General features: G+C 27.4%; 1 protein-coding gene across 1 annotated transcript; it reads right to left on the bottom strand.

Moving 5' to 3' along the window:
• Nucleotides 1–1669: 1669 nt before the first annotated feature.
• LOC122508231 (gamma-aminobutyric acid type B receptor subunit 2) lies at nt 1670–15610 on the bottom strand. The gene is made up of 19 exons (XM_043621453.1): nt 15301–15610; nt 14305–14704; nt 13456–13903; nt 12525–12662; nt 12128–12295; nt 11838–12013; nt 11504–11681; nt 11160–11393; nt 11004–11064; nt 10193–10427; nt 9746–10109; nt 9499–9609; nt 9143–9367; nt 7808–7990; nt 6658–6760; nt 5388–5508; nt 3400–3992; nt 2877–3263; nt 1670–2660 (listed from the first exon to the last, which is right to left on the bottom strand). Exons 3-19 carry the CDS (start codon nt 13765–13767, stop codon nt 2206–2208), a joined length of 4044 nt encoding a protein of 1347 aa, XP_043477388.1. The 5' UTR covers nt 13768–13903; nt 14305–14704; nt 15301–15610; the 3' UTR covers nt 1670–2205.
• Between the last annotated feature and the right edge of the window lie 487 nt (nt 15611–16097).

The following is a 16097-nucleotide window of genomic DNA, read 5'->3' as shown; positions in this document are numbered from 1 at the left end:
TACGTTTCATTCTTAAAAATTAGATGGCTGATAAAAAAGTTATTGATAGTTTTTTAAAAAAAAATAATGAGAAAGAAGGTGTCAATTTTACTTTTCAAAATTATGAGCCTGCGTTATTAAAAAAAAACAAATTTTTATGAAAGATCTCCTTTAAGTATTATATTAACAATTACATTTCATTATGTGCAAAATGTTATGAACAAGTGTGCGTTTTACATTCTAATGTAAAATATCGACAAAAAAGTTATATTATATTTTCATGTTTTATGTTTATATCAAAATTTAATAAAAATTTTGTGAATTCGTATTTCTAATATTTTTTTCTTTCAATTTTTTCGACAACAACATATATATTCACTTAATTTTCTTACTTAAAAAACTAATTTTACTTTATTTTTATTATGTTACTTTTCTTCAATTTAGAGGACACTTTTTTCTTACAAAATGTTACTTTTTCATACTTTTTTTGACCTGCTACTAGAGACTGCTTCGAAGCCTGCATTTTGGCATATATTTTTTTTAATTCTACAATTTGAATAATTTTAATTTTTACGCAAGTTTAAAAAAATAACAAATGAAAATGGTTGATCAATTTTTCTCACATTGACTAATTTGGTTCATATAATGAACTATAAATGAATTACTACTAAAAAAATTGTTTGTAATTTATAATTTTTTGACATTATAAAGTATAGAGATAGAATGTGACGTTTCAATATAAGAATTATAATAACGCTTTTTAATAATAATATTTTCTTTAATTCTAAAGGCACATTATTATAGTTTATTACCTATACCAAGATTTATTCGTCTGTTCAAGACGAATATATATATAAGTGCGGTTGTAAAAAAATATAAAGTTTCCTTAAATTTTATTATTAAAAAATAATGAGTAACGCTCTTAATAATTAAGAGCACATATATGTATATTTTTTAACCTTGAATATATTCTACAAAAAGTAAAGTTTAATTCACCATCGTTTAGAATTGTTTCTTTGTATGCACCAAAAATGTTATGCCCATATAAGAACAGAAACTTGTACCTAGAGGGTAACGCACTGCCAAGGACGCGACGCACAAAAAGTATGTACATAAATTGGTTCCCGGTAAAATTTGTTAATATTTATTGGTTATATGTGTTCCAAATTACTTTAACTTGAACATAAATCTAAAATCCAAAACAAATTTGACCGGGAACCAAATTTTGTACTTTTTTGTGCGAGATTTCTATCAATCTTGTCTTGTCTCGTTATTTTAAGGCGATTTATCGTCTCGTCTTGAACGTTAAAAATGCATAGAAATCACGATTTCTCGTCCTTGTAACGCGTCCTTTTTCGTCTCGTATCGACTTGACGATATTTAAAAAAAAAAAACTCTTTCGTCTTGTCTCGTGTATAATGGTTTTCTCGTCTCGTCTCTCGCTATAGCGATAATATATATATATTATCGCGGCAATACTAATTTTTAGAGCTTTTCTAAAGTAGTAAAAATATGAAAATAATTAATAGAATACTTTTTAAAATAAAAGGATTGGTCATAGTATAATAACATGAAATCGACCGGTTCTATGGATTTACCCAAATAAGAATAGTTAAAATTGAAAAAATTAATTTTTGGGCAGTTTATAAAATTCGTCTCATAGGTATTATGAGCGCATGTAAAAAGTCGATATTAAAAAAAATTATTTATTGGTTCATTGAAAAAACATGTGTATAATTGTACAGAAAAATTGTAACTGTAAGATATATATATATATATATATATATAAGTGCTTATAACATTAAGTAAAAGAAAATCATCTGGTTATTAATAATTCTAGAAAGATTTTCTTAAAGAGGTTTGTGCAAACTGACTGACTGTGAATAGTTTCCAATAATTTTTAAATATAAATACACTGTCTTTTTAAAGCTTGTCTCTTTATTAAAAATTTAGAATTATTTTATTTGAAAATGTAAACTTGTGTGTCAATAAAATTAAATATTAAGTACGGCATTGCAGAATGCTAAAACAACATTAAAAACAATAAGAAATCTTAAAAAAAACGGATAATTTTTTTATACATTAAAACAAATTTATATTCAGATTAATCGCAATGCCGTTTACAATTTATCACTTGAATGAAAACTGTCAACTATAATATTAATATTTGTTAAAGTCTCTTTTGTATGCCATTTTGTTAATATGTGATTGAATTAACTATATTGACTAAAGATATTCCACAATGTCGCATTTGATTGATATATTCGGACAACTAGCGACATTGGCCCCATAATTATTTCGAGCTGTTTTATATCGCTGAGTTAAGAGTTTTTGAAAAATGGGCAAAATTGTCAGATCTAAAAGTTCACCATCAGATAACGCACTATGTAAAACTTGAGATTCGTTAATATTATTATTATATCTTGCACGTCCTCCTGCAATGCAAGAACTAACTGATGTATTTCCTACCCTGCTGCTTCCTCTTTGGTTATTAAATTTACTGTATACATTGGGAGTGCTTTGTACGTGTCTACTCAGTTTTGATTCATTATGTCTACATCTGCGTGCAGTATTTGCAATCATGGTAGACATTGCTCCACCATGATGTTTGCATTTAATAAATTTTTCACGTGATCTCTCCGATACAGATCGCTGAATAAACGAAGAATCATCATATTTTTCTAAAAAAAAATAAATTTTATATTATTAACAAGTTGTGAGTTTGATTTTAAATAAAATAATTTCATACTAATACATACAATTAAATCTTGTTTTAATTTTATAATATATGAAAATAAAAGGCAGAAATCTCAACATTCATATTAAATATCTTTTCATCTTAATAATATATAAAATCTTTTGTATTTTGAAATAATTTTGTCAAGTATAGTATATACCTGTATCTGAATAACTGGCATTCACACTTGTTGAACTAATACTATTATAAGAATCATTAGGTTTCCTAAATATCGCTACAGATGATTCTTTAGAAGTATTATATCCACGTCCTCCATGTTTTTCGCATCGATAACCTACAATAGCTGTTTTCTTATGTGCACAAGGTTTATTATTAAGAAATGTTTCCTCCTCATCCTCAATTTTTGTAGATATATTTTCGCTCGATATATAGCTAATTGTATTTGTTGTTGGAACACTAGTTCTTCTTTTTTTATTATCAAACAGCTCATGATGAGATTGTGCCAATTCATTGTCTTTTGCTGAACATCTTCTTCTATTCAAAATAGTTTGTTGCGTAGATACAGAAGGAATAGTCAATGAGCCATCTAATAAAAATAAAAAGTATTAAAAACTATTAATTACTTTTTAAAAATAAAATCAATTATTATACGTAAAGTAATAATCCTATTAAAAAATTTTTAATTTAATTATTATTGTTAATGTTATATGTAATCAATTTACCAGTAGTTGTATATTTATGTTTCGAAACAATTCCTGATGATGGAAATAAAGTTTTTTGTTTTGAATAAATTTTGTCACATAACTCTTTGTCTGCATTGAACGAAACATTTTTTGATAGTACAGGTATTGGAATTTTAGCTCTTTTTACTCCATCATTCGATTTATTCTTGTACTCTAGAGATCTACTCTCAACTATACCATTATTACAGCTGTCAATTTTGTTGTTTATTAACATTGATGTAATTGAATTGTCATTAACAGATTCAAATGATGGTACACTTGGTTCTACATGTAATTGTTGATGTTTTAGATGCTGCTGCTTCTTCTTCTTTCGTTTTTGATCCTCTATTACTATCCCACAGCATTTGTTGTTGTTGATAAATTTTAATTCATTTTTATCCGTAATTTGTTGTTGCTCTTTCAGATCACCATTAATCTCTACTTTCTCTTTGGCAGTATATTTTGAATTCTCTTCTCCAGAAAATACTTGGTTTAAAGGTTCAATTGACAATTGATCTTTTTCCAATGAATTGGTTCCATTTTTCATGTTGTTTGAAACCCCGTTGTTCATGTTGTTGAGCATTGACTTTTTCCTGCGGAAAACCCACCACTGGACTATCTCAGGATTGATGAATGATATTGTCTCAAATTATATAATTTGTCACAAATTTCTTTTTTGCTAAAATGCGAAATGCACACAGCAACGCAAGTATAAGAGAGAGAGAGAGAGAGAGAGAGAGAGAGAGAGAGAGAGAGAGAGAGAGAGAGAGAGAGAGAGAGAGAGAGAGAGAGAGATCTCAAGTTTATTGCACAAGGTTTCTGCGAGAGGCGCGGTTACTTTCCAATCTTGCACGAAGCTTGGCAGAATATAAGATTTCATAATCTTTGCATTATAAAAATTGAAAAAGGAATTATTGCATCGATGCTTATTAATAATAGTTGTAAATTTTTTTAAGGAATTAATTGACAACATTTTTGTATTTTATCTTGTGATTTTACTCAAGTTTAATTTTAAAAAAGTTGATAAATAAAAAAAAAACAAATCAAGGTTCAAGTGACCAAGTGACATTATAATTTGATCAAAAGAGAAGAAGAACTATATAATGTTTAGAAACGATTAGGATTCTTTACGATATACTGCTATACAAAGTGTGCAATATTGGGGCAACATTTGTAAAAAAAAAAAAATATTTTATAGAAAACTGAGTTTCTTTTATAGTAATATATCGGGAACTGTATAAGTGTAAACTGTATAATATGGAATTTTTATAAAATATTGTTTCTATTGTGTTATTCACACATAGCAAAAAGAATAAGGAAGGAATAGAACATTTTGTATGAAAAATGCTAAAAAATATTCAGTTTAATTGAAAATTAACTTTTTAACAGAAAGACTTGCGCGATTACATTTATATAAAATAAAATACATTTTTTAAATAAAAAGTAATATTTATATGACAGAATTTTATGCAAAATCGTAAAGAAAAATCTAGTCAACTACAATAATTATTTTCAATCAATATTATAGCAAAGCAATAAATAAATTTTTAAAGTGATTCATATTAAAAATATTTGCGTGATAAGCTTTAATGTTTTTTTAAAAATTTTTTAAGCAAAAAAACTATATACGCAAAATCTTTCAAATGCTTATAAATTTAAAAAAAAAAAAAAGTCGACAAAATTTGTTTTGAAAATGACCACAAACACACACACACACACTCAATTTTACCGCACATGCTTCTTACTGCAAGAAGCAGGTTATATTTATCCATTTGCAATAAGCTCATAAATATACTGTGTGTGTGAAAGAAGGGGTTCTCTCTGTAACATGTACTAATTTAAATGTCAATCACTAATTCAAATTAGTAAATACTTTTTTTACTATTTAGAGAGTTACCTTAAAATTTCAAAACATGATTAATTTCATGCACTTTTTCTAATAAAAATCATTAATGAAATAGAAAGTAATAAATCAAGTATTGACGCACTTGTGCTGTTCGATGGAGCTCACGTTAACGTAATCTCCTTCAGTTTGTGATAAAACAGTGGTAGAATTCAAACTGCACATGGAAACTGATATATCAGTGGTTTCAGTGTTGACAGATGGACCTAAAAGAATTATAAAGTAATATTTTTTTCAAGTATAATAATATATATTTATAATAAATAGAGATGGCCTTGATAATTTATATGAAAAAAAGGAATATTACAATAATTATTAACCTTTTAACGACGAGATTTGCCATGTTTTTCAACATAATAATATGAATTTCAATCTCTTAAAATTGAGTATAGAAATAGAAGCCATAAAAGTTTTCCAAAGTTTATACCCTACTATTTTTGGGGTCGCAAAAAATGATATTAAACACTTTTTTTTTTAAAAATTTCAAAAAAAAAGTCAAATTTTCTTAACCTTTGAATGGGAGTGACGAGGTATTCGCGGGGGGGGGGGGGGTACCTTTTGCATTTTTAAATTAATTTTTTTCATAATTTTTAAAATCTTGACGAGGTTTTTTTTTGACATTTCAAATAATTTATCCATACAAAGTGTTTTTATATTATTTATAATGTGTACAATTTTTATAGTCGGGGAGACTGGGTAGTAATTTATTTATTTATTATTGTTAAAAATATGGTAGAAAAAGTGGTGATTTTGACGCTTGAAAGTAAATTTTTAAAGTTTTAAATTTTTTGTTTTATCAATCAAATTTTTAAAAAAGTCATCTGTCATATTGAATCCGACATTTTGAATTTGAAAAATCTGATATCAGATTCGCGTAATCAGGTCGTACTTTGCCCCGAAAACACCCGAGTAACAAAATTCAAGCAAAACAGAGAGAAAAAAAATTCTTTTAAAAAAAATTACATTATTGAAAAAAGAAGTGTTTAATATCATTTTTTTTTTTTTTTTGAATATTTTGACCATACGCCATTCGAAAAAGCGACTCCAAAAATACTATTAGGGTGTATGATAACTTTTTGAAAACTTTTATTGCTTCTTTCTATACTAATTTTAAGAGATTGAAATTCATATGTTGAAAACCAGCAGTATCTACATCTCGTCGTTAAAAAGGTTAAATTTAAATAATTAATCAACAATTAAGTTTTTTTGAGTAACGCAATTTGTGGACTGCAATTTATAGTTTTGTTTTATATTGATTGTAAAGTAATATTTATCTTTATAATAAAGTTGATGATATATAAAATGGTGTGCCGTTTGCGTAAATTTCTTATAAATAATACAAATATTGCTTTAACCTTCTTTCTTTATTACAATATCTTGTTTTGGAATGTGAAGCCTACTAATTATAGTTTCTTGAGTATTTGTTAATTCTTCATCTCCAAGCCTTCTTAAATACATCTGAAAAGTAAAGCATTAATATTTTTAACATTCTACTTTTTTTCTTCCATGGTTCACAGATTTTATGACGTTCATCACCAGAACGACGCACTTTTATAACAAATTTGTTATACTCTCTAAATATATGAAATGAATCAGTAGTGAAATTTGACTGAGAATCATAGTAGTGACTATATATCTATTCTCGCGATTTGAACCAGAGGAATTTCACTGCGAAAATCAGTAATTCTTTAAGGACCATAAATATTTTCTTAAAAAATTGAAATTTTTTATTTTTAAGCAAACTTTTCATGGGAAAGTTACAAGTTTTTTATTTGAAGACCATCAGTATCTGTTGTACACAAATTTTTTCAGACTATATGGAAATTATTGTTTCAAATATTCAGTTTTGAAAATTAAGAAATTTATGCACGAGTTGATAAAAAAAAATGTTCATGTTGCCTAAAAGCAATTCCTATGATACATCAAAGCGGTTAAAAATTACATGAAAATTTCAGTTATATTTTAATTGACCAATCAGTGGTGAAAAAAAAATGACTGAAATTTCAATCATTTTTAACTGATATTCAGTAAAATTTCACTGATTCAAAACGCGAGAATAATAGAGTCACTATACTGATTCTCAGTCAAATTTCACTGATTCTGAAAATAATAAAGCGCAGAAAATCATAAGAGTGTGTGTCGCCGCAGGCAGTAATATCAATTTGATACTTGTTATGTTTTGCATTTAGGATTTTTTTCTTATGGATTTACGCTTTTTTGCTCACTTGGGACTGCGCACACACTTTTTTTCAAGAAGAACGGTTAAAAAAAATAATATTAAAAATGTGGATGCAAGGTTTTTCTTTTTACGGTCCAAGTATTTTATAATCATATTATTCAACATTATAACTCAGTAACTATACTTACACACAGTAGATTGTAGTGTATTTTTTAAGCGATTTTAGATCAAACGACATTTAATAAAACATCTATTAGTGTGTCTTGAAAAAAGAATTATATTTTCACCAATACGAAATTTTTTTTAAAAATGTTACAAACACTTACTTGCAATTCCGATTCTCGATCAAGAAGTTGTTTTCTAAACTTTTGATTTGTTGAAGTTACTTCTTTTAAACGATCTTCCAATTCACTAATAGTGGAATCTTTTCTTGTTTTAGACATTGGTTTCAAAGTAGTTCTTGATCTTCTATCTATGGCACCTTGTGGATTTCTTCGTAATTCTATTATCTAAACACGCAGGAAGATTATGTGTGCATTAAATTAAGTAGTGTGTTATTTATGAAGAATTTTTTGTAGAGAGAAAAAATGTTAAAAACATTGATTATTATTATCGCAATGGTAACATTTTGCATTATGGCACAGTAACTTTATAGAATCACATATATTATTATATGCACATTTTCTTTAATAATATTCTCATCAAAAAAATAATAAATATATATATATATATATGCTTTTGTTCAAGTTGTAATAATTTAATAAATTATGTTTCAACTAAAAAATTAATTATATAAAAAATTATTTTCATCCCACATGCACAAAAATGGCGCTTTTAGATGGCAGCCTTCCTGGACGTAAAGTCGTATTCATTTATTCGACCGTATGAAGATGGCGTTTAATTTTTTCCTATAGGACAAAAAAAAAACAGCTGTTCCCATGCGTAATTTTTGTCCTAGGAAAAAATTTTACGTCATTTTCATATACACAAGTCGAACAATATTGAATGACTTTTTACTCTCTCTCTGTCGTCTGCCATCTGAAATTGCTGCTTTTATGCATTTGGAATAAACACGTGTAGGGTAAACGTACCAATTGTCGAGGATCGTTCCATGTTGTCGAGTAAACAAACTTTGAATTTTATTTAAACATTGTAGCACATTGTAAATGGAAAAAAGTGGTAAATTAGTATATTTCGTAACGAGTGCGAGCAGTTGTCAATTTTTGAATGAGCACTTTTTTTGGAACAAACTGTAGGCGAAGCGAAGCTTCGCCTACAGTTTGTTCCAAAAAAAGTACTCGTTCAAAAATTGGCAACTGCTAGCACTAGTTACGAACGATATTTTTCATAACAAGGTGCAAAAAAGTGCCCTTTTTTGCACCGCGTTATGAAAATTAATTTTCTTATGCGTTATAAATGTGAAAAAAATATATTAATATTATATCCATAAACAAATGAGACATTTTAGACAATATTTTTTGGTTATTACCATGGTAACATCGACAAATGGGACACCCTCGGCAATTGGTATACACTTACCCTATCGTATAAGTAACACGGAAACAAATCACCGTAAAGAAACACAACTGCCTTTGTCTCCTTGTTGCTTAATATACTATACGTTATACTTTTTTAATATTGTAGTTACAACAACACAATACCTTTGGAACAAATACGAGGCACAAAGTGGCCGTGCTGCAAAATATGATAAATACTGCCAACATGATAAACATAGCATCCTGTTTATCAGCCAACACAATGCTGATTGCTGCGCCAGTAATGCACATAATAACAACATTATAAACACTCATACCTACATATTTACTATCATTTAATGCTGGTATACTGACATGGCGTGTTTCCCATGCTAAAAATGCACCAAAGATCTGTAAAATAAAAGAAAAATGAAAATGTAGACATTTTCAATTAAAATAAATCAAAGATGATGTATCTACATACAATAAATTGTGCTAAATCAATTCTTAAAGAAATTGTTGTTGTTGATTATTTATATTACCATTAAAAGACCCTTGTAAGCGTAAATAATTCCCAAATAGACGGACATTCTGTTGCTTTGGCAATATTCATTTTCTGGTATTATCATAATATCTTCATTAGCTGGATGTGGCTGAACAATTGGAATAAACAACAATAATAATAATTGCTCTTTAAATTTGTTAAAAATTATAATTATTAATATTAATTTACTACAAAATAAATGCGTGTGAAAACAATATATTAAAATTTGACAAATTGTGCCTTACGTATGCATCCATTTCCTTAGTTTCTCTATAAAAAGGATCAGCAACCTGCCACGTTGTCATAATTATCAAGTCCATAAATAGTAATACTCCTACAACCATGAAAAGTTGATAATCTGTTATTACTTTTTTATTGAGTTTCACGTCAGTGAATATAGAATGAACTCTCCAAGTTTTTGAAAACATGGAACCAAAGGCTAAGGAAAACCCTGCCATCAGTAACCATGCGCGGGCAGTACATATATAAGGAAAAGCTGTGACACTTGATAACTGAGAATCTAGTCCCAAAAAAATCACACTACTGTAAGTCAAAATGCATCCCACAATAATAAGATTATTCAAATGAGGTGATGACATTTTTATGTATCTAAAAAATGTATTTAATAAATTAATATAATGACAATTGCCATATATATATATGTCGAATACATGGTGAATATATTTGCTCACCTCTGATTTCGGTACTTGATATTAATGGCAAGAAATACAACTGCCATTACAATTCCTACACTTGCTGCAGAAGCAAGAGCAGCATATATCTTAATATTGACTGTTGAATGTTCAATAATATGTAGAGTACGATCTTTTGGTGGAGATTTACCGCGCCAAAGCAAAGGATGTCCCTTACTTAAATCCAAATTATCCGTAATACCATCATATTCTCCAACTTTTACTTCGCTTCCACCTTGAAAAAAATAAGGAATTTTTTTGATAAAAATTGAAAAACCAAGTATATTTATTTAAACAATTGAGAAATTTATAATTTTTTATGTTTCATATTTATGATAAAGGATGATACTATAGTCTTAAAATCACGTAGCCAGTATAATAATAATAATATAACAGATGGAGAATATTCCTAATAATAATAATAATAACAACGTGTTGATTATTTAAATAATAAACTTTTTTTGTTGCAGTATTATATGCGGCGATGGTATGCGCAAACAAATAACTTGAAATGCACAAAAAAAAATGTATAATTATTGAGAGTTTTTTTTTGGAAAAAGTTTGAAAACGATTCATTAAAATAAGTGATATCAGGGTATATAATACACCTCACAAAACACTCGTAAATAAGATTTCATAAAATTAGCAAAAGTCAAAATTTTTGACCAAAACTAATAATACCTTTTTCATATATATTTGATGAGAATATAAACATCAAAATTGATTAAGAAACGAACAGACACAATTTTTTTTTATTGTGCAAATCTTTCTTTGCAAATTTGACAACAAGTATATATTTTGTAATACTCACTTTGAAATTGTTTTAGTAAAATACAAGCCTTCCTTTCATTATCATAGAAACGTACAGGACCCTTGATATAAAAAAATAATATTTTATTATTATAAAATTTTTATTTAGTTTAGAAAGACTATATTTTTTGTTATTATTAACAGTATAATAACTCACAGTAACTCCTTCAAAACTTGTATTTCTTAAAGCTTCTAAAAAGAGTTTTTCCAATAGAGTATCTCTATATTGAAAGTCTGCTACAGTTTGATTTTTACGAAAATGTCGTATTCTTTTTGTAACGTGTTGAATTGCTAAAGCTACTGCCCAAATTCCATCATAAGTATAACCATGAAATCTTGAATATTCAGTTCCTCTTCTAGAGTCATATTCCAGTCTGTATTCATCTGGTGTCTTTTTTGAAAATTGAAAAGCATAATTACTGCGAATTTCTTATTATAAAAGTAAATAATAATATAAAACAAATTTAATAATTATGCATGTAACTAAATAGTTTTAATTACAATTCCAGAAACAGTGATTTGTTGTTCTGTTGCTAAGGGAAGGAGATCAGTCAAAATTGTTCCATGTAAAGCTTCAGATAATTCTGATGGAGCACAACCGCCTCCTGGACGAAGCCACCACTCTTCAGCATAAGTACCCATAATAACCCATTGATATTTTCTACCAAACATTCCAAGTCTGCAATGACATTATTTTTTCAAAATCTTGATATTTAAAAAAGAAAAAAAAATAATTTAAAAAATTATACATTTGTTTGAACAACATGAACAACAAAAAAAATACATTAAATAATTTTTAAAAAGAAACCTGGGACCGTTAAAAAAGTTTAGTTACCTGTACACTTTACAAAAAATTCTACGAGCCCATTCTTCATTAAAATTTCCCAATATAATTCTGACATCTTTAGCTTTCAACTTTTCTAAAGCAGATGTAACTTCCAATGAAAAACTTTGTGTTTCAATAACCTCCAACTTTGTGTCATCCAAGTCAGCAACAAGTCTATTATGGGCCTAAAATATCAAATCAAGTAAATGAATTTAAAAATATTAATTTCATCATTATATAATATAGAATGAAGCAGGAATAAAAAGAAAACTATACGCAATAGAAAAATATTTATTTACCAATGCATATCTTGGTTCATTCTGATAAATGGTGCCAACTTTTGTCCAGTTAAATTGCATCAACAGAGCAACTCTTGGAGCATTAAAAGCATTTTCTGATGGTACCACTCTAAAGAAATTTGGAAAACTATCACTAGTAAACATTGGATGCGTATCAGCATAACTAAGCTGAAATTAAACAAAATATAAAGTTTTTAAACATATATTTACACAAGTACTTTTTGTAACTTTGCTTATTAATTGGATAATTTTTTAAGACTATATATTTGCAAAATAAAATTGGATGTCTATTATTATGTAAATGCAATAAATAAGAAGGAAATAAAAAAGTGAATAATGGCTATACACTAAAATTTAAACTTGTGTTTTATAACTGTAAATTTTTGACATTGCCCACCTGTGTTAATCGCCAATGTTTAGATGCTTTAGCAATTGGATCAGTTACTTGGGTACATGCTGCACCAAACAACATTACTTTATGCGGTCCACTGTGCATCATATCAAAAAATGCTTTAACTCCAACAGCTGCATTGCACTGCGAATTGGAAAAAAAGGTGTGTCTTGACAAATAATATAGTTTAATTGTCCATCGTTGGATTGAATAATTTTAAACTAATAAAAGCACTAAAATATTTTTTATTGCCCATTCAAAAAAAAAAAAAATTAATAATAATTCAAGTATCACAAGTATAAATATATTCTGTCAGATACCCGGAGAAAATACTGGATTTTGCATGCTTTTCAAAATTTTTGAATTTCTCAAAAACTAATCAACTTTTTTTAGCGTACTCTTGGTCTTGTATTAATCTCTATTTAATGTCAAATCTAAATTTTTAACTGGTATTGTGAAATGAATTTTTCCAAAAAAAAATTTGAAACCGTCAAAGTAGGATTAAAAAAATTATCAATTTTTTTATTCGTCTTTCACAGTTTAAAATTTTTTTGGAAAAATTTATATCACAATACCATTAATTAATTTAGATTCTACATTGAATAGAGGATTGAAACAAGACCAAGAGTACGCTAAAAAAAAGTTGATTAGTTTTCGAGAAATTCAAAAATTTTGAAAAGCATGCAAAATCCAGTATTTTTTCTGTATCTGACAAAAAATACGCAGTCAATGAAAATTCTTTGATCATAGGTGTTTGAGTCTTTTCATAATTTCATTAGCTTTCAGGAAAAAAAATACGAAAAATTTTTGTCTTTATTATTTTCTACGTTTTAAGCATTTTTCCACTCATTAAAAAAAGGGGCGTCCTGATACTCACGGATTGTAGTGTACAGGATAATAAAAGTTTACAAAAATATAAAAATACACAATAACTTACTTCTGTATCATTCCACCACATGTGTAAACGATAATTCCTGAGTATAGCAGGATTTTCATTGATATGATCAACAGCAAGTTTTACAGATGGCATAACTCCACGACCTACATGACTTTCAGGAACATGTCTTCCATAAGGAAAGAATCCTGCAATATAAACATCCTTTCTCTTAATACCTCCCAGATTAATAGGTTTTTGACCGTAGCATATTATTGTATTTAGGCACAAAGTGACAATACAAAAGTGGATGCATAAATTTGGCAACCGATGTTCTTTTCGATGTTCCAGCGAAAAAACTTTGCTGCTGGCCATTTCCAATAATTAATATCAGATATTTTTTTTAGGTTTTCTCATCATCAATACAAAACTTGAATATATTATTATATGATATTCATCATGACAATCCATGAAAAATTGTTTGCAATATCCAAGTAAATAAAATCATTATCTAAACAATTTTAATTTAATTATTATATGAATGGAATACAGTAGAATTCCAATTATCCGGAAGTCCGATTAACCGGATTGTCGATTTAAACAAAAACAGTTTTGCAGTTTTAAAATTTGCTTCTGATTTAGAATGTACCGCAAAGAGAAATTATTGCCCGCCCAGAAAATTTATGAAAACCTGCTCTTAAAATAAAGAACTTGAGGCGTCAATGTTTAAATGGTTTTTGCAGCAGCGTTTTAAATAGCAGATTGAAATCTTATTACTCAAAATATATAAATCTTATGTTCATTTCGATTATCCGGATAGGGTCAATTGATCCGGATAATGGGAATTCTACAGTAATCGACACTTTTATTAATTATAATTGTAATTAATGTAGAAAATTTAATTATACTTACGAATAACTGTGTGTGTAGATGGACAGTAAAAAAGAAAGAGCGGGGTGCTTTTGATCTGGTGGAATAATATTATCAGGAACTTTTATTTTCGTAAAATATATACTCGGCAATAAGCAATTTAAAATTTTCAATAATTGTCACGGCCATTTCTAATTCATCATCATCATCATTTAATATCATGGCAGAATTGTTTTTTTTAAAAATTGATAACAAACAAGTATATATACTTGAAAAAAATGACTCTTGAACATTCAAAAAAGAAATTTCATTATGTGTGTTTGCTTTTTAAGTATATGTTTTACATAATGCATCAAATTAATATTGTGTCTAAAATATCAAGACACACAAAAGTACACTTTTTTTTTGCAATTGCGAGATGAAGAAATTCATCATTCTGGATCTGAAATAAAAAAATTGAAAGGCAGTATAATAAAATTTTCTTTATTACTTTTTAAATTTAACTAAAATTAAAGTACACATTCTTACAAGTAGAGAAAATGTTGAAATTTTTTATAATAATAAATCCTAGTTTACACAGTTTTAAAATAGAAATGCTAAATTTAATTTTTAAATTTATTAATTAAAAATTTCAACTCTTCATACCAGAGACACATGACATTAATTAAAGTATCAAGAATTTATCAAGTAATAAACAGATTTTGCAAGTAATGATTGCAGTTTAAAAAAAATATAGCAACTACTATGAAAACAGAATGAGTAAAAATGTCATATAACAAAGGCTGTTTATGTATTCACAATAAACTGATACAACAACACTTGGTATAAAACATTCGACATTAAATGCCATGAAATATTAAAAAAAAAAAAAAAAGTAAGAAGCAAAACTGAAAATTATGTAAAAAATAAATTTAATTATTATCGTACCAAACAAATTATTGCAAATTTTTAAAAGCACCAAAAGAAATGAGTGATATTTCTACAATTGCATGACAATATGGAAATATTAATAATATTATGTAAAAACTGAGAAATTACACTTTCTCATGGCGGTCGATAACTGAGTAACACTAGTAGCAGCAGCAGCACCACCAGCACCAACCACCAGTAATCGATCTTTTCGAATCAGTTGCAATTATTATATTATAGATAGATCACACAACGTTTAAATGCTTTTCTTTCATGTTTTTACATTCGATTCACACAACTAGAGTAAATTTTACCCTGATTGAATAAAATTGTTTGCTTTTAATACTCTTGTTATTGATTAAAGGTTGTAACACTGAACACAGTAGGGAGACTTTCCTCGCGAGGTTGAGAGGTCACACATTTAACGAAAGAAACATTGCTCTTGCTGAGCAACTGAGTAGGGTTGGACATGCGCAGACATTTTCACTGTGGTGGTACAATGAACTTTTTTTTAATTTATAAATGAAAAACAAAATTGGGCAAAAAAAATGGAAAAATTAATAAAATAATGCATAATGGGCGTTTTCACAAAATCGTCCAAGAAAAATTTCCCAAAATTTAATTAATCAGAAAATTAATTTAAAAAAATTAATTTCAATTAAATTCAATTAAATTCAAATTAAATTAAATAAATTTTAAAAATATCATAAAATCGTAAAATATATTTTTTTCAGCTTCAATCATTCAGAAAATTAATCAAAAAACCTATTAAAAGAATGTTTAAATGTTTCTGATGTATAACAAAAGTATACCAATTTATTAAATTGTTTAAACAATTAATTGTTATTTCTTTCCTAAACTGTACTTAAGGTTAGAAATTTCTAGTTTTTTCTCAATTGTTCAATTTTTCAGGAGTAAAACATCTA

The sequence above is a fragment of the Leptopilina heterotoma genome, unplaced genomic scaffold (genome assembly GCF_015476425.1).
Source record: "Leptopilina heterotoma isolate Lh14 unplaced genomic scaffold, ASM1547642v1 Lhet_53, whole genome shotgun sequence".
Lineage (NCBI taxonomy): Eukaryota > Metazoa > Arthropoda > Insecta > Hymenoptera > Figitidae > Leptopilina > Leptopilina heterotoma.
Note: the sequence above shows the minus strand (reverse complement) of the source record. Positions and strands in the feature narration are given on the sequence as shown.

Coding starts and splice junctions, on each gene's coding strand:
- LOC122508231 (XM_043621453.1), bottom strand. CDS start 13,767: ATGGCCAGCAGCAAAGTTTTTTCGCTGGAACATCGAAAAGAACATCGG. Junction 10,428..11,003: donor TTTACTAAAACAATTTCAAA/GTGAGTATTACA, acceptor ATTTTTTTCAAG/GTGGAAGCGAAGTAAAAGTT. Junction 9,610..9,745: donor CTAAGGAAATGGATGCATAC/GTAAGGCACAAT, acceptor CCAATTGTTCAG/CCACATCCAGCTAATGAAGA.